An 18985-nucleotide genomic window follows, 5' to 3' on the forward strand; every position below is an offset into this window, starting at 1 on the left:
AAGAAATTATTCAGGTGTCCTTTTGTATATTAAATTTTTCATAAACTGGGACTTTCTTATCCCGGGTTACCACTGCATGTGCTGCGGCACCAATGCTATTTGATGGACATCTACAGCATTTTTAATAAGTGGTTATTTTGGTTACATGTAGTGAGCAAGTTGAAGCCTATTTTTTGAAGAACTGTCTACTACCTATCAAAGTGCTACTTGTTACAAAGTGAGCCAAGAAAAAAAAATATCCAGATGATGACACAAGAACTGTAAATCAGGTCATTTGTGTCTCAAGTCATCACTGTATTATGTCATGTTATTATGTGCATATACAGCAGCTCCACAGTGTGTTCCTGTCCCGAGACACTTAGGCCGGTTAATGGTGGAAACTCTGGTCCTGATATAAAGACTCTCTGCAGATTGTGTTTGTGACGCAGAGCCTCTCCTGCTGACTTGTGAACCACTGAGGAGTCCACAGCCGAGCCCATTGTGCTCACACTCACACACACCAACACGCACACACTTGCACATTTTCTTTCTCTCTCTCTCGCTCTCTCTCTCTCATATGCACGCACATACACAGTGCATATACACAAAGGAGAAAGCATGAAGTACGTGTGACCGTAAACACAGAGCAGCGCAGACTTACTAACATAAACCATGGCAATGTATACACACTTGCTTGAGTTACAGTAAGGCACAGAGGCTCATGTTCATTTTGGGGGGTCTTGATAACACATGCGCATATCCTGATGCCAGAGGTCATGACACACCCTCACAAGAGACGCAGGAGACAGCCTGATAAACATCTGATTGTTGCGACATGGAGGACTGCACTAAGCCGGTAATGCTGACTTTTTTTCCCCCACTTTCTCTTTTACTTTATATTTAAAAAAAGCATAGTACAAGATGTGTAGATTGCATCACTTGTCAGTCCTCATAGATGGCCTTACCCAAGACTGTAGCTTGTTGCTATGTGCTAATAGTTAACAATGAGTCAATGTGCTGACAACAACTAGCATAGGTGTAAATAAAAATGAAAATTTATATGATTTTCTCATCTGGCTCTGTTGTGCTATAGCACAAATAACTAAAATGTGAAAAACAATATTTGTGCCATGGCAAACATTGTTAGGATGGATATGCTAATACGCTAACTTCGCACATTGACCCGATTCAATAATGACGTCTACTCGCAGTACAATAACAACACAAAACAGTATCGGATATTGGACGATAAGTAAAATCTCAGTCTCAACTTGTAAGCTAACAATATATAGTTTGATTAGATAACATTTTTTAATGTATCTCTCTTTCCATTAATAAGACAACCTAATAAATGTGCTTTTGTGCTAACTACACATATGGGGTGATTATGCTAACGTGATACCGCTACGGTATAGTCAAAGTCAAAGTATTATAGTCCATAGTACATAGAAAGAAAATGAACACTGCTATTTAATGTGTTAATGATATTGAATGGGAAGGAAATTACTGTATTTCTCCGAGTTATTGGGGGGTGAGATGATGTGCAAAGCAAAGCAAATGCTGAAACTAATGTTCCAACAATAAAATGATGTGAAGTTTCAATGCTTTATTTTTGGGCAAAACTGAATATTATCAAAAAGTCCTAAAAGTCATCATCACTATCTAACATGCCAAATAGCTCTTCCCATTTAACTCGCAGAGGTTTTTTTTAATCATTCTTATTACTCTTCCATTGGAAGTCATTTTCGGACCCGCCAAATTTGTTTAAAATGGAGGTATCCAGAGATTATTTGCTGATCATCTTACTTGGGATATTATCACAAGCTTTCTTTAAGTGGCGACTGCTGTGAGATCAACATGCCAGCTTGTTCAAGCAGAAGTCCAAGGGTTGAAGGAGACAAATAAGCCATTTGTTCCTTTTCATAATGCGTCAAAGTCTGTTGTAGTAAGAATTTTAGGTGTCCAACAAACAAGCTTTCACTGGCTGATCGCAGGGGTGGGGAAAATGCTCAAATTTGTTTAAAATGGAGGTATCCAGAGATTATTTGCTGATCATCTTACTTGGGATATTATCACAAGCTTTCTTTAAGTGGCGACTGCTGTGAGATCAACATGCCAGCTTGTTCAAGCAGAAGTCCACGGGTTGAAGGAGACAAATAAGCCATTTGTTCCTTTTCATAATGCGTCAAAGTCTGTTGTAGTAAGTTATGTCTAACTTATGTCTAACTAAGAAGTAGGATTTAGAGACCCTAGACTGGACGCGTTGCTAAAAACATGAGGTAAACTCTATTTTGGACTCCGTTATTGTAAAAACAAAAAAGACCACCCCTCATGCCCCTCAGCATCTGAGGCCTCTTGGAAGTGCAGTTCCCATGAGGGGACTTGCTACGTTTTTTTAAAGTGATTTATGGTGTCATGGAGTTACATTTCTTTCTGTGAAATGTAGCGGACAGCATAGAGATCAAAGGGTGCGCGTTCGTCATCCTCAAGGGAGGGATATACCGATGTGTAAACTGAAATAGTTAGAACACTAAAAGATCAGAACTGTAAAAGGTTGCCAACCTGTAATCTGAACTATTCGTCAGAAGCGAGTCTTCTCTGTCATTTTAAGAACTAACCTTCTAGAAAAGGGGAGGAGGAGGGCTTAGTTTGTTGGTACGTCCGTCTGTTAACAGGATTACACACACAGCAAAGACAATTTTATCCAAACTTGGTTAAGGCTTTAAGCATTGGGCCAAATAGGAACCCAATAAAGTCCGGAGTGAATCTATTTACGATCTGTCACAAAATAGCATTTTGGGGGGATTAATATGGAGAAACTGCGCACCAGATGGCTCATTTCAAACACCACTTTGTTTAACCAATCCGTCAGGGAGAGAGTCAATAGCAACTGTGTAGAAAAGGGCAGGTACTTTTCAGGGGCCGCATCCATCAGAGGCCAATTGATTAACAAGGAGAAGGGAGAAAATGCTAGTCTTTGACAAACTGACGCTTTTACAGCCATCTCGTGACATTGCTTTTAAAACAACAGAGCAAGATAATCCCAGCATTATCATATGGTTAGAGGGTTGAAAGTTGCGGTTGAAAGGAGGGTGGAAAGCTATGGCTAGGGTTCAAAGGTTAGGGTAAATTTAGATTATAAGTAGGGGTGGGTTATGTGCATGTTCAAGGTTAAGTTTAGGAGGTTAGGGTAGGTTTACTGTGAGGTTTTAGGATTATGCGTAGCGTACTGTCAGAAGGTTGTGGATAGGGTTAAGTTTAGAGCTGTGTTAAAGTGTACCTTCAGAGGCCCACAAGGTTTTGGGAAAACTAAGCTATATTGTAAAGTTTGATAAACATCTAGTGTTATTGTTTTTACGTCTAGTCTAGGAACCATTTATATAGGCACCACGGGATCTTGGGGAGATCAGGCTTGTTCTTGAGGGAGAGCTATTCGAAGACTACTTTGAGGTGTACTTAAGGCTTTTTCAAGTTTGCAATGTTGTTGTTTTTTGCACTGGCCTACAAAATTGGAAAACGATCTTTGTCTTGACATCACAGCAGCACTTTGCCAAAATTAAAATGGTCAAATCAGGTCATGTATGTACAAATGCATAGCAATACACAGCGAATGGGTTGGTTGATGACACTGGTTTCGCTAGGCCTCACAAAGGGTAGTGGGGTTAAGATTGTGGTTGGGGTGGCGTGGGAAATTGTTATAAGAGATGCTTTCTGTAGCACACAGGTTTAGTAGTCACTATCTAAAATCGCTATGACCCCCTTTCCATCCTTAAAGATGTCTCTCATCTGCAACAACTATACCTGCTTGAAATATAAACAAGAGGACCTCAGAATTTGTCAAATGAAACTTTCACCATTTCCGCAACTTCACACTTTTGAATGACTTTTTTCTCACTTTCATATCACAGGTTGCTTTTTGTGAGAACAAAATCAGCTTCCAATCATGTCAGTGTAAATTTACTTCATTTTAGATGATGTCGTGCCATGTCAAAGAGCATGGGAGCATGAGAGCGAGTCTGACCCAGCAGCCAAACCAGTACCAGCAATGAGGGTGGGGTGGGGGTAGACTCAAGGAGGGGTTTTTCCCAGTCACATTGCTGCACAGTGTGGATCTCACTCCATAAAAAGATTGCACATGGGTATCAAACAGAGGCTAAATTTTAAGGACAAGTTCAACAAACTTTACCGATAATATCGATTTGTGGTATTATTGCTTTTAAAGCTTTCAGCGACTGAAACATACGTGTCGAAATATGACTATTTGGCAATGAGTAGATCTTCAATGTTATCTATAGTTGCACTACAGTTTAATCATATTAACCTTTGACTGGCATCCTTTAAAGCATTTTTGCAAGAAAACTAGTTTAGCTAAATCATGATCCCCAAAGATCTAATAGTAATTAAGATCAGGGTACTCTTCCTGGAACATTGTAGATCTCAGATATTCTGGGTATGGGCTTTTTTTTTAGGCTCAGTGCATTTTGTGTGACACTCAGGGGTTTTCGGGTATTTTATGGGGACTGACTGGCTCTGGTATGCTTTAAGGTAGAGTGTCCAAACTTCTTCCTCCAAGAGCCACTGAAGGATTGTAAGGGCCATTTTTTGACCGATTTATCAAGCAAAACATCACATATCGCTTTTATTTATTTATAACAATGTTTTGAAGTTGAAAAGCCTTCTATAAGGCTCACAGTTCAGGATTTTACAAAAGTTTGTAAACGCAACCGAAAATATCCGTCCCTGCACAGCAAAAGAATCTCATTTCTACATTTAGAATCAAAATTGAGCTATCTGTCGTAAGATGACCTATTATTTTTATTTTTGCAATTGTTTGGGAGTCATTCGTGTGATATATTCACAATTTGGACCTTAACACAGAGCGGCAAATGGAGAAAATCTGCTTTCCCCCCAAAAAAAAGAAAAAAGTAAAAGTAAAAAAGTAAAAATAAAAAAAGATAATAATCATTACATGCAAATGTCTTTTTTAGTATATGTTGAGGGCCACTTAAAGTTGGATGGTGGGCAACAAATGTGCCCTGAGCCTTAGTTTGGACAACCCTGTTTTAAGGGTTCTGGGATGTACCCTTAGCCCTTTTTTCAATGTACTGGTTCTATTGGTGCTCTCCATGAGGGTCTTTTGAGGGCTCTGATCTGGTTTATAAAGGTTTTTCCGGCTATTTCTTTTGCTTTATAATGACTCAGGAATTCTACTTAGGGGTGTTCCACAATTTAGAAATATACTATACTATATTAATATACAATGTGTTCTTACCCCTGCTAGTACACCCTTAAAGCCCAACAGCCCTGTTCTTAGACTGCTACGTTTTATTCTACGTAGTATTGAGGAGCCACTGAACCGGAGAGGAATGAAGCAGAAAATTTGGATTCAAAACGTGAACCCCCAGAATGGCTGCTCTGTTGCGGCTGTCTTCGGAGGACAAGCTTTGTTTTATGAGCCTGAGTTGGGTTAACTCTGGTGAAAGCCTGTCTCTGTGGCTCCCTGATTTGTGGCAGCGCTGGAAAAATTCTCATTTGGGATTTAAGTACACACAGCTTGAAAGGGTCGCAGTCAACACCTCATCAGTGAGGTCAGCACACTCACACTTGCGCACACATGAGCACACATAAACTGACAAAGATGCTCATACCACACTCTCACACACACAGTGGGCTCGTCCGACCAATCCGAGTGAGTTAGTAGGTCCCAGCAGAAGTAGGCGGGGGAGTTGTTGAAACACAAGTCTGTCTCAGGACACAAGTTTTTGCATTGGTGCCTTGGAAAACTTTTTGGGGTTTCCAGAATAACCCTTCATTTTTCCTGGACCTTTGTTTTGGTTTGGGGAGAAAACTCTGGGGTCCATCAGGGAACTGCTTGAGCGAAGAATGTCTGAACTGGTGCGAATCCGTAAGAAACATCTACAGATACCCATCTCAAGGTAAGTTAAGAGCGCATGAGTCATTTCAATGAATTTGGAACATCCACTAACCTAACTGAGGTGATTGTACCACTTGTTTGAAGTGAGTTGTGCCGATAACAACCGCCAGAAGTCACTGTGTCTTTGAGGGTTGTGACAAAATGATTGATTGTTGTGTTGTTCAAGTTGCTGATTTGTTTTGGGCAAATGATACCAACACGCATCTTGTACATTTTTAAACTAGTCTGTGGACAAAAACCTGAACATTTGCACTAAATGACTGATCGCGTGGTTTGGATTCAACAGCCCGACTATACTTAGCAGTCACGACACTTGCCAGTTGTTACAGGAACACTTGACTTCCTTGCAGCGTGGCTTTGTGGGAGGGGAAATTAGCTGCACAGATGATGGGTCATGTGGCTTTTGTTTTGGTTAGGTCTTTGACGTCTTTACATCTGCTGGTAATCAAAACTCGGAACGTTGTCGGATACACAGTGATACTTCTGCCATTGTATTGATTACCATAAGTACGGTCAAGGTATCCTTCCTGTTAAAAATGGTATAAAGTCAAGTCTGCACTGAAAGTAAGTCCACATTAGCACGGCATCATGCACTCCCAGATGTATTGTTTATGTTTATATTAATTATTTGTTACTTTGACAATATATTCAAAACCAAAATTATTCATGGTTTTGTCAGTATATTGGCAAATTTCCCCTAAGGGCCAAAGAACTGGGTAGTTGAAGCAGCTCAAGAAAAATAAAAAATATATACCGATACGATTCGCAGTTTGATGTCGATCCAACAAAACCTCTTTTTAATGTTCTTCACTGGAGGATAAAAAACAAACAGGCCTCAAGTAGTACAGTTGTATACGTGCCCAAATATGGTTCGTTACCTCTTAAAGAAAACCTGCAGTAGAACCAAAGCATGTAGTTTCAAGAAATTTGCAGTACCTTTTCTTTTTACTGTGTTGTTATAGCAAAGCAGCAAGAGCTTGTAGTCACGTAGAAACAGTGACGCTCCACTGTGAACGAGACAAAAACAATTTGTCATGCATCTCCATAAACAAAAGTGCTCTTGACAAGTCATTTCCGGGGAAAAAGCGCTGTCAAATGTCTCCCCAGCCGCTAACGCCCAAAAGAAGGAGTTATCTGGAAAGATTATGAGCACCGCCATTTGGACACTTGCTATTTTTATGGTTCGACAGCTTTTTGAAGATGGTGCGGGTGTGATAAACACTGCAAAAGCTGTGAGTGCCAACGGCAGCATCTACGCCTCTTAGTAGGCCGCGTGGCGTCGCCGTCTGGCAGTCCTTAAACATCGGTCATAAGGAGGATAGAGTGGGGAGAAAGTCGTCTGTTATGTGAAAGAAACTCACGTCACGTCCAATAAATCTGCATGAGAGAATAATTCTGCTTCTGTAAACAGAGGATGAGACTTCTCATGGAGACCAGAGCAAACCTGTTGAAGCGTCGGGGATTTATTAATTGCATGAATGCAAGCTACAAGCCACATATTATAAACCTTTCTGAAGTCCTTCAAATCCAGGGGTCTTGAACTATTTTGGGTCCAAAACAGGGGACAATATCCAAGAACCCAAATAAAATTCAATTGAATATAAACCCTAACCCTAATAACTCTGTCACTGGATGGAATAATGTATTCTAAAAGCCCAAAAGGAAGAATAAAAAATCTAATTGATTGCCCATTAAAACACTGAATTTGTTTTTAAATTTTTTTCCATCTCTTTTCAGTCAAATCCTCAGCATATTTCCTGTGTTTGGAACTTTAAGGCATGAGTACAAATTGAAACATTAACATGTGATGATTGCATTACATTTCACAAGACAAAAAAATGTCAACAGTTCAATCCTTTCAATTTCATGTCACTGGAAAAAAATGTGTCGCCTTTTGTTTGCTGATGGAGGCTAATTCAAGAAACAGATGACAGATGAGTTCTAAAATTGCAACCACATTTAATCAACGCACATAAAAAAAAATAAAATGGCAGAAAATGTTCCGAGAAGCTCTGAAGCCTTTGAGTTACATCTTTATTTGCGACAATATTCACTCTCAGAGGCCCAATTCTCAAAACACGGCTCTCGCAAAGTGTGCTTTACGTAAGGCCAAAAGCATGGGAAGTTCAACTCTCATGGAAAGATTGGCAGACATAATGCCCTTTTTGCAATTTCCCCCCCTTTTCTCCTTGGGACAATTTGACATGAAGCGGCTGCCAAATGAACTCTTGAGAAGGCCTGATTTCATCAACATCAGCTCGCTCACTCAAGACTTAAACATGCGCCTTTCAGTTTATATTGCCAATGTTCTTGGATTTACAATAGAAGGTTCAAATCATACAACTGTAATTGTTTTGCTCTCATTTGGCCTGATTTGAACAACAGTCATGGTAGAGTTTTTTGAAGGGGAGGGGGCATGTAAAATGAGTACTTCGCGTCATTGACAATGTGGATCCAGATCTAAATCTCTGCTCACAGACATATTTTTTTTCTCAAATCAATATTATTGGATGAGGAAAGCCTTGGGAGCAGCGCAAAAAAAGCCTGACAATATGTAATTACGGTATGCAAATTGAGACTACCACACATCAGCAAATGCGGTTATGCTGTACCAGCTCAAAAAAAATGTGCGACCAAAACCTGTGCAGTGCGACCATCTGAAAAATTTGGTTGCACAAGTGCCACTAATGCAAAAGTTGGTGTTGAGCCTTGTGAAATCAGTACAACATATGAACAAAGAATCTTATATAGCGCTAAAATGACTGTTTGAAGAGGTGTGTGGAAGCTTAAATGTGCAAACGTCACAAAAATAAGCCACGGTTCAGATTCAAATCCAGCCTGAAAAACACACAAACTACAGTAAAGCAATAACAGTGATTCCCAAAAGCTGAACCATGAGGGCTCTCCATGCAGCAAAAATCCCTAAATCCATTCAACCAAACAATATAACCTAACTCAGGTCAAGTCAAGTTTATGTATATAGTTCTAACTCCAAAAAAAAAAAGTCTGACAGGGCTTCACAGGGCAACAGTTCACAAAAGTCAACAACATCCCTTTTTCTAGGCACCCCCTCTGGCAAAGAAAAACGTAGAGAGAGCGAGAGAGGAGGGGGGTAAATCTTGAGAAGCGATTAAAAAGGAAAAAAGGGGGTCAGTAAAACAGGCCAAAAATCCAGATGTCAGTGGATAAGGCAGGCTAAGAACCTGATTGCCGATTAGGTGTGGTTTAACCAAATGTGATCATTTTTGAAATGCAGGTGGGACTAACATTAAGATTAATCTGGTTTTTGTCATTTCTCTGGGTGGGCCATAAGAACCGAGGTCAGAACAGAGGATGTTTCAGAACAGTGGTTTAAACCGAAAAGAGTTTGATGACACCTGTTTTGGAACTTATGTCAAACCAACGATGGTCACAAATGACACATCTAAATAAATTCATCAGTCTGTGAATACAAATCATGTAACCGTGAATCCCATTACAACTTCTTTCAGGCTCCGGAGCATCTTGAAGCAGTTGGAGGACAAGGATGCTGACTTTGAGGATATTAAAAAAAATCTGGATTTGACAGCGTCGCTATTAGAGGCTGTTTATCTGGATGGAAGCAGGTAGAAAAGTACAAATAATTGTGAAATTGAGAGGTTATGGAAATATTTTTGGTATTGTCACACATGGGTAAAACCAATCATTGCGCCTGAGTCATTGTGTGTTCTGTGTGTGTGTGTCAGACAGTGCTTGGAATCTGAGGATGATCTGCAGCAGCTTCAGTCAGATGGAGTTCCCGCAGAGGTTACTGATTGGCTTGCATCAACATTTACTCAGAGGGTTCGACAGTCGGGGCGGCGGACAGATGAGAAGCCCAAGTTCCGTAGCATCGTGCATGCAGTACAGGCTGGGATATTTGTGGAGAGGTACGACTCTTTTTGAATGTGTTGTTTCTGTCTACAATTTCTGAGTCATATTGGGTCGTAGGTGAGTGGTTAGCACCTCATAGTCCATTCAATCATAGGTCAAGTAGAGACAACTGTTCATATTCACATCTCCGTTAGCTAGGTCACCAGTCAATCACTCAATGATTGTGAATTCACCATGAGGTCACTCGACAACCCGACTACACGCAGTCAGCGACATAGGACATTGAAACATGGGCCTCCTTTTTTCTTTGAAAACATCCTCACCAAAGTGTACGGGGACTCGGAGGATTTATATAAACACCTCCTGAGACGAGATTGCTGCACTGTCTCAGCATATGAACTTGAAGTGAACTCAACATAAACTTTGCATTATTCCAGGATGTTCAAGAGGGCCTACTCTGCTTCGATGCCGGACCAACCCGCTGCCGTCGTTAAGTGTCTGAGGGTAAGCACCTAAAGCGTCTCGCTGTGTGTCACGCGTTTGCCCCACTTCTCGAAGTATCAATAATCTCGTCGTGTTAATCACCATTTCTTCATCTCTCTCTGAAGGACATCGACCGCTGGAGCTTTGACGTGTTCGCCTTGAACGCAGCCAGCACTGATCACGCGCTGCAAACTCTCTTCTTCGAGCTTGTTACCAGATACGAACTCAATAGCCGCTTCAAGGTCCTTATGTCTCAGTCATCACATATAATGTCAATTGGTCACCAAGCAGTACTGTGTGATTGAGCGGGAGAGCTGGCGCTGTATCGGCTACCTATCGCGCAAGGGTCACCAACGTGGCCTTTGGGGGCTCCAAAGATCACATGAGTAGCCCGCAGGCCTGTTCTGCAACTAGCTTACAAGTGATAGAACATTGGTGACGTTCTATGAATTTTACAAACAATTATACATGTACGCATTACATTTACATTGCATATTACTCTTAATTTACATATTGACTACAGCTATTGTGAGAAATCAATACCATGATCAGGGTCTTCACATAAACTGGTAGCCCTTTGTATTACTCAGTACCAAAGAAGTAGCTCTCAGTTTCAACAAGATTGGTGACCCCTACTATAGAGAATATAGTATAAGTTATAGAGTATTACATTGAAGATGAAGACATAACTCAAACCATGACCACAAGTCATATCTACTGATGGGGGATGTTTCCTCCCACAATCCCAAAAACATGCATTGTAGGTTTATTGGACACTCCACATTGCCCTTAGGTGTGTTTGTGAGTGTGAAGGTCATTCATCTCTATGTGCCCTGTGATTGGCTAGCAACCAGTTCAGGTTCATGAAGTTAATGAAGTACAGTAGTAATAGGCTGCTAAAGTATATGTAGCTGTAGCCTTTTGTTTTTCTTGTTCGACCTCCCTGACAATTCAGAAGGACTGTGGTCTAGATGCAGTTATCAGGCGGTTTCTGTTGCTGTCAGTCTTGTAGTGTGGCCACTTGCTCAGTTCAAGACAGACGGATTTTATCTTGCAATTTGACAGCGTCTTTGACAACTTGAGACTCGATCAAAGCTATAGCTTTTAAAACCAAAGCCCAGATTAAGACTTTAAACTGAGGGAAAGTCAAGACCAGGACATTGAGAAGTTAATACCATGTCCGAACAAATGCTTTAAAGACTTAATGGAAGTCAGGGTGCAGAGATAACAACAAAGGATATTCCTGGGAACTCATTTGGCCTACAGTAATCCAAAGAGTCTTTGTGGGGTTTGTTGTTATTTCCAGTATCAGACACATAGGTCGTTTATTTAAACATTGTTTCTGCATTGCGCAACACCCGGCTTAATTTGATCATAACAGAAGCCATTTGCAAGCAGTTGAGAGTGAGTCAATAATGATCAATTTGTCCTAGATCCCCATCTCAAGCCTGACGCTGTTCCTGTCTGCTGTGGAGAGAGGATACTGCAAACACAACAACCCGTACCACAACCATGTGCATGCTGCAGATGTCACCCAGACTATGCACTGCCTGCTGCTGCGATCTGGTCTAGTGGTACAATTCTGATGATGATGAGATTGAACAAAGTCAAAATTGAGCCAATGACCAATTTAACAGAATTTGAGAAATTACGGCAAAGACCATAACTTTCCAGATTAAAGACTTATGTTGAGACTTAAGACGTCAACAAATCAGATGTTGAAAAGTTAAGTCAAATCAAAACTCTGGGGAATTTAGGGGTTAGGAGTTAATATCAAGAAAAGACCAAGAATTTGAGGACTTAGGACTAATTGAAGATTAAAAAAGGAGTAAAGAGGTCATAAAGACAGATAACATTGTTGGGATAGGTTTAAGACAAAAACTCAAAATTGAAGCCTTCAGTGACTTATGTCCACATCAAGACTGAAACTTTTAGAAGTCTCGAAAGGCTAAAACCAAGGCGAGGCTTTGATGTCTCAAAATTATGCTCGAGTAGTTTGGGCTAAAATTTCGCTACTTGAGTAAAAACGAAGTCAGGATCACATCAACCCAAGATGTTGAGAAGACAAGACTTTGAATCTCTAAGACCAAGTCAACACTAAAAATTTGAAGAGGCCAATTCAAGACCGATTTTGAAGGTTGGAGACAAAGCATGAGATAAAAAGATTGAAGACTATATAACAATCAAAAAATTGAGGTCAAGACTATGACAACGGACAGACTATGGCTAGATGATTGATTGATTGTTGTTTCCTTTGTGTTACAATCAGCATTGGCTAACCGAGTTGGAGGTGTTGGCATCATTATTCGCCGCAGCCATTCATGACTACGAGCATACGGGGACCACCAACAACTTTCACATCCACACAAAGTAAGTTGTTTTTCCTGGAACATTTACTCCAACCATGGCCAAATTCTAACAAAGGCGGCTATTTGCGTAGCATCCTTCGAAGATTTTGAAATGTCAGGGAATATAGTGTATTTTGTTTTATGGAGGGCTAAATTGTAACACAAACATGAGATCAGTATTTTTAGATGCCATAAATCCATCCATGCAGGACTCTTGAATTATTCGTGGCCCGCTATTTATATGTCCAAGCAAAATCATGCCTCAAACGCTCAAAAGAGTGCTTCTGTAAGAAGTGTAACAACAAAATGGCGACCAAGTAGGGTTTCTGTTTTCTCAGGCCGCCTGTTCAATAGTTATGATCAATAGCTGTTCAATAGCTGTGAGTATGAGTAAATTATCTGCCTACAAGAGGTCTCTACTAGGTTTTAACATTAGGCAGACTTTAAGGTACAGTTAACATTTTTTTTTAGTACACAATATGTAGTTCTTTAGTTTTTATGTTTACTTTGGCAGGAAACTTAAGTGGAAGTGGCATTAAAAACATTTTTGAAAATTGTTCACTATCTACCAAATTGCTTTTTGTTGTTAAGTAATTTGAGTGGAATTCATTACCACCAAACGGACGAGCTTCTAACGTTTGCTCGGAAGTCAAAATACTTGTTCCCTGTATCGAAAGATACCGGTCAACCCATTGAGACAAAGCACATTATCCTTCATGAGTGTACCTACCTTTTATGTTCTCTGTTTTTTTTTTGTCTCACCAGATCTGAGTTTGCACTAATCTACAACGACCGGTCAGTGCAGGAAAGTCATCATCTGAGCGCAGCGTTTCGCCTCCTGCAGGACGACCAAATGAATATCTTTATTCATTTAACACGAGAGGAGTGGATGTAAGATATTTGCCATTTCCAAAAGATTGACTTGTGATTGCATTGTGACTTCATGATACTTTAGATATCTAACAAGCTGAGACAATCAAAAAAACAAGAAATTAGAGTATTTCTAATAATAACCTTATACAGTACTTGCATAATTTTTAAAAATGAATTTAGTGTTCCCTCGTTTTACGCAGTTAATGGGGACCGTAAAACAGCCGATTGAGTGAATTCCGCAAAATCGGATTTGGATGTGCACCCAATTCATTCAGATTATCCAAAATTATTTAAAATAAAAATTCATTTTGCAGAGAATGGCTAGACTAACTAAGTTTAACATAAAAATACCCAATGTGAAATGTAAATGGCAAATGAAATGGATATATAAAGTGGGGAGAGGGAGACAGAGAGGTTAGAAGGGGAATGTTCTTGAATTGTATTGTTTTTTTCCTCATGTTGGCCTTTAACAGTCACACTCAATAAATAAGCATAAAAAAATGTGCATAATGTGTCCCATGAATGCAGGAGGTGACACTCAATCAAGAAAACACTCAATAAATTTGACTATGCAATGCATGCACATGAAATGTTTTATGTGGGGCTCAATTCCAAGAAATGAGCAGATTACAGATGAGAGGAAATATATCATTGAAAACTCTCCCATATCACGACTTTTTTCGAATAATATCCTGAATTTATGATTGTATTTTTTAAATCCAGCCTACAAAAATGAACTGACACAATCAGTCGAGGCAGATTTTTTTTGTTACTGTTTCTGTATTGAATCTCATCAAACACCTTTCCAATGTATAAGTACATACTCACTGTATTGAGCTGCAGCTCTTGTCTCGTGGACTCATTGATAAAGTGTTTTTAAATACATAATAGTGTAAACGTCAAATCAATTGAAAACTCTCTAACATGATTTACCAACATTATACTCAGTGACGTGGTGAGGTGTACGCCTAGTGAGGCACAAATTTTAGTCAGATTTGAAAATTATGAGCCAAACTGAGTGCATTTGCAGTCAGAATTAAGAAAAAAAATTATATCCATCGTTTTTCATCACATAGAGCTGCAGTTCAGAATTAGAAATTGCCAGTTCTTTCTTTCATTTAAAAGGCTACTGTTTTAGAGTGTAAAAATAATAATTTAGGTATACAGCTTGTAATATTTCAAACTATTTTGTGTCCAAGACAGTGCAAGAAGCAAATAAAATCTACTTTTTGATTTGATTTTTTTAAATGACTTGTTTTATAGCGTGATCTCATTTGAGGTCAATTTCAAAACATTCTATTGCCTTACCTTTACTTGTAGATGAATTCGTACTTGACTGTACACGTTTTTATTTTTCTTCAAAAGTTTCTCCATCTAAGAAGACGTAAATACCAGTAAAGAAAATCATTCTTGCAGATTTCTTGATTTCCAAATTAAGGTAGAATTATCTCTCCAAGACACTTGCAGCTGTCACAGAGAGTGGACAGGCTGCAGTAATTTTCTTACCGCTGGGACAGCTGAGACAATCATTTTCAGCCAAAAAGATGGTCAGTTTGAACATCTAGTATTCATTCTCCACCGTTTGTGAACATCCAGACTGGCAAAAATTCAACATAGAGTCGATAATGTTTGTGTAGAAGAAGAGGAACAGCAGCAACGGAAATTTGTGTGCTCTCGCCTGCCCCCTTCAGGCCGCAACAAGTTCCATCTTGGGGTAAAATCCTGTATGCTTGGATCACACTTTATTTGAGGTTTTGTGTGATAGGGAGAACTAAAAAAGTAAAACCATCAAATACATTACCCTCACTATAGAGAACCAGAATCCACGTTACACGCGCCTGAGAAAATTATAGTGGAAACATGGGGAAAAAAAGAACATTGACTTCCAAAAAGCCTAATTTGCTTAAAAGGGAAAGAACAATGTGTAATACTTAGACAGTGATTCATTAGAAAAAAAATACACTCAATCTAAATAAGGTGGGAATAAATGTGTTCTATCAAATCATTTTTTTTTTATTATAGATATAATCGTAGGCCTGGTAATTGCTATTTATATTGCATGGGGAGAACCGCTCAGATGGAGCCCATGTTTCTTGAGGCTACAGAAAGCGAAGGAGGAAAATGGCCACCCACATACGCTTTGGTTGTCAGGTTGCATCAGTATATGCCTTGTATGCAGCCAAGCAAGTTTCTGCTTTTACTTAAACACAGAGAAATACAAGAAATACAAGGTTTGTATGCCAATCAAAATTAAAAGGAGAAGGAAGAGAAGGTGGTGGGGGATGGGGATCGGTTCCATGCAGCATAAGTCTCATGATGGTACACAACGATCATACCACCGTTAGCCTTTTTTTTTTTAAATGTACGAGTAATTTTGAGAATGTTTCATTGCATGTGCACACAGGGAATTGCGTTCGCTTGTCATCGAGATGGTGTTATCCACAGACATGTCCTCTCACCTCCTCCAAGTAAAGGCCATGAAATCCTGTTTGCAGCAACAAGAACGGTAACCCCACGCATGTTCAATCAAGAACTCTATATGGAGCATCAAAAAAAACAATTTTTTGGTCTAATAGGATCGAGAAGTCTAAAGCCTTATCACTGCTACTCCATACGGCCGACATCAGCCATCCATCCAAACCCTGGTCTCTGCACTCCAGATGGACCAAGGCCCTGATGGAGGAGTTCTTCAGGCAGGTAGCAACATGCTAAAACTTACAAGACTTTTTTGATAGTAATTTACATTTATATATCTATATATCTATATATCTATATATCTATATATATATATATATATATATATATATATATATATATATATATATATATATATATATATATATATATATATATATATATAGATATATATATATATATATATATATATATATATATATATATATATATATATATAGAGAGAGAGAGAGAGAGAAAGAGAGAGAGAGAGAGATATATAGATATATATATATCACTTTATTTTCTTTAGCTGCAACCACACATTTTCTTACTTTGGGCAACTACCTCTTTGCGAAGAAAAGAAAACAAAAACATGACCTTTCTATCAAAGTTTAATGGGGGTGTGACGAAACACAAATCCTACAGGACAAAAAATCTTTTGGAGTTTTAACCTTGCGAGATCTCATGATATGAGATCTCATCCCATCCCTATAGGTTATTGTTTATTCATTTAAAATTGTCTTTTTCTTTATCGTTTTTTTAAAATACCAGACTATTCTTATCATTCCACCTTTTAAGACATCGTTCTTGTCAAGTTTTATCTTTAAGGAAAAATTAAGACTGTTATTGTAGCTACTCCAATTTTTCTGCAAAATAGCAGAATTGTGCGAATACTGAATTTTCCTTGTGAGATTCATCCAATTCCAAGTGAAATTGACATAAAGACTTTACCAAATGAGTCTGTTCCTGTTACCACATGCTTTTGTGCAGCTTTTTTTTTTTAAATAGAAAAGAAGAGGCGTACCGTGCAGCCTCGCTGTTTCTCTTTCAGAACTGTACAAGAAAAGCCCGTTCAGTGTTTTTCCTACTGTGAAAAAAAAGAAGAAGCACTTTCGATGTGTCACATAAGCTTGGCGTAGTTATTTTGAGGCTTGGAGTGGGATGCCTTTTAAGATATCTGCTGGTTGTCTCTTTCTGCCATGGGGAGGGTGATAGAGAGGCGGAACTTGGTCTGCCCTTCTCACCGCTGTGTGATCGAAAAAGCACCCCGGTGGCCGAGTCCCAGATTGGTATGTCCAACAAACGCACAAACGAAAAGCACAACACTTTTCATTTCTCCCGCATAACATCGCACCTAAGGTAGAGATCCTTTCCCGTAGGTTTTATCGACTTTATCGTGTACCCTACTTTCTCCCTGCTGACGGACATGGCGGAGAAGATAGTGGTTCCTCTGGTGGAGGAAAACCCGGGTCCACCAGACCCCTGTAACAGACACAGGTATAATACTTGCTTATATTTTACGGCCTGCAACATAAAATCAAAATAAATGTGTTAATAAAACACAAGCATGTTTCAACAAATCAAGTGTTTGCATGGTCTCCCAGTGCCTGTGTGGGATTTCTCTGGGTACTCCAGTTTACTCACACATTCACAAAAACATACACGGTGGGCATATATATCTGACACTACAAATTGCCCTCAAGTGTGATTGTGTGTCTGAATGGATGTTCGTCTCTGTGTGTCCTGTGATTGGCTGGCAATCAGCTTTGGGTGTGTCCAACATAGAGATGGGATAGCCACCGTGACCCTTTATACCATGTTTGTGGGCATACTAGTAACGTATGGAAGGAGAGCTCCAGAGGACTGCAGTGGAGTCTTGCGCACATCACGGCCGAGCTGGTGAGCTTCCGTTCAACGTGGACACGTCACACTGACGACAACAAGCTCAAGTGGAAAGACGGAGGATCCAATGGTATTTTGAGAGAAGCGGGGGCTGTGCTGAACTGACTTACGCAATCTATTTTACAGCAGTTCCATTCAAAGAGATGAACACGTATACGCTGCAGCTATCTATTCAAACGTTCTTTTTAACCTTGCAGGATTCTCAGAAGTCAAAGAGCCGAATGAGCCGAGAGGAGCATCAGAGGAGCGGTTGCAAATATCTCAGCAGGGTGCCACCAATCACACCAAACAGTAGTAAACTTGACTACCTTTCTCTCTCTCTCACTCTCTCTCTCTCGCTCTCTCACTCCCAGTTTTTTTTTAATGTATCTGTTGAGATGAACGCCACTGTTTGCTACAAAACCACATTGTTGTTTGACAGTCTCATTTTTAATATGTAATTTAATTGTATAATTTTGTAACATGCTGGCCATGTTCTGCTATAACTAAATGTCTTATTAAATTAATTTACCATAGAACTTGCAGCAAGTGTATACTTTTCCACTCATTGATAGAGGTTGTATTACAATGCCATATTCTTTCAGGCACCACAAATATGCTGAAAGTGAACATCTACTCTAAATGATAATGCCATTTTCAGTATTAAGTTTAAATTAAACGATAATAAATTACTATTACTGTTATTTATAGTTATTGTTTTTTTTTTTAAATTACACTTTACTGAATGCGCCTACATTTGATTTGACGCATGGCATTTCCCTTCTCCAGTCAAAACAGACTGCTACTGTTAATTTGGTATTGTTGCCACTCTTAGTTTTTATTTAAGATTCAATAGTATACAGCAAACAATCGTCATTATGCCACTTTTTGTTGTTTATAAATGTTTCAGTAGTCTAAGTTATTCTAATTGCTAGTAATATTACTGATAATGTAATTAAAATATATTTCATTGTGTGCTTCTTGATCTGCGAGGAATATTATTATTAATATTTTATATTTGTTTTAAATTTAAATTTTAAATTAGAAATGCAAAACAGCTTCTATGGGGTTGTGATTATATTGCGCAATTTTGTACTAAGATTCCAGCTGGGGGATTTGCAAAATACCTCAATCGATGCACTTTTAAGGGTTACCCGGAAGTGACTGCATGTAGACT

General features: G+C 39.2%; 1 protein-coding gene and 1 long non-coding RNA gene across 3 annotated transcripts; one reads left to right on the forward strand and one right to left on the reverse strand.

The window, feature by feature from the left end:
- The first annotated feature begins 642 nt into the window (after positions 1-642).
- Positions 643-18318, forward strand: LOC148419373 (dual specificity calcium/calmodulin-dependent 3',5'-cyclic nucleotide phosphodiesterase 1B-like). 2 transcript variants are annotated; one of them, XM_088423524.1, is made up of 14 exons: positions 643-835; positions 9406-9519; positions 9640-9822; positions 10204-10270; positions 10375-10491; positions 11683-11823; positions 12519-12619; positions 13363-13488; positions 15875-15976; positions 16047-16167; positions 17135-17216; positions 17307-17424; positions 17763-17899; positions 18027-18318. In XM_088423524.1, the coding sequence occupies exons 1-14, from the start codon at positions 744-746 to the stop codon at positions 18122-18124; spliced, it is 1599 nt and encodes a 532-aa protein (XP_088279650.1). In that variant the 5' UTR covers positions 643-743; the 3' UTR covers positions 18125-18318. The 2 variants fall into 2 exon arrangements, with proteins under 2 accessions (XP_088279650.1, XP_088279651.1); XM_088423525.1 differs by lacking the exon at positions 643-835 and adding an exon at positions 5706-5915.
- LOC148419374 (uncharacterized) lies at positions 13345-15077 on the reverse strand. Its single transcript, XR_015866606.1, has 3 exons — positions 14977-15077; positions 14779-14844; positions 13345-13435 (listed from the first exon to the last, which is right to left on the reverse strand). It is a non-coding gene; the product is annotated as an uncharacterized LOC148419374 (long non-coding RNA).
- Positions 18319-18985: the final 667 nt, after the last annotated feature.

The sequence above is a fragment of the Hippichthys cyanospilos genome, chromosome 9 (genome assembly GCF_059441005.1).
Source record: "Hippichthys cyanospilos isolate Australia breed blue-spotted pipefish chromosome 9, RoL_Hcya_1.0, whole genome shotgun sequence".
Classification (NCBI taxonomy): domain Eukaryota; kingdom Metazoa; phylum Chordata; class Actinopteri; order Syngnathiformes; family Syngnathidae; genus Hippichthys; species Hippichthys cyanospilos.

Excerpts from the sequence above, each read along its gene's own strand:
- LOC148419373 (XM_088423524.1), top strand. The coding sequence starts at position 744 with ATGCCAGAGGTCATGACACACCCTCACAAGAGACGCAGGAGACAGCCT. Across the intron at positions 10,271-10,374 it reads CCGTCGTTAAGTGTCTGAGG|GACATCGACCGCTGGAGCTT; the intron begins GTAAGCACCTAA and ends CTCTCTCTGAAG. Across the intron at positions 16,168-17,134 it reads TGGAGGAGTTCTTCAGGCAG|GGTGATAGAGAGGCGGAACT; the intron begins GTAGCAACATGC and ends TGCCATGGGGAG.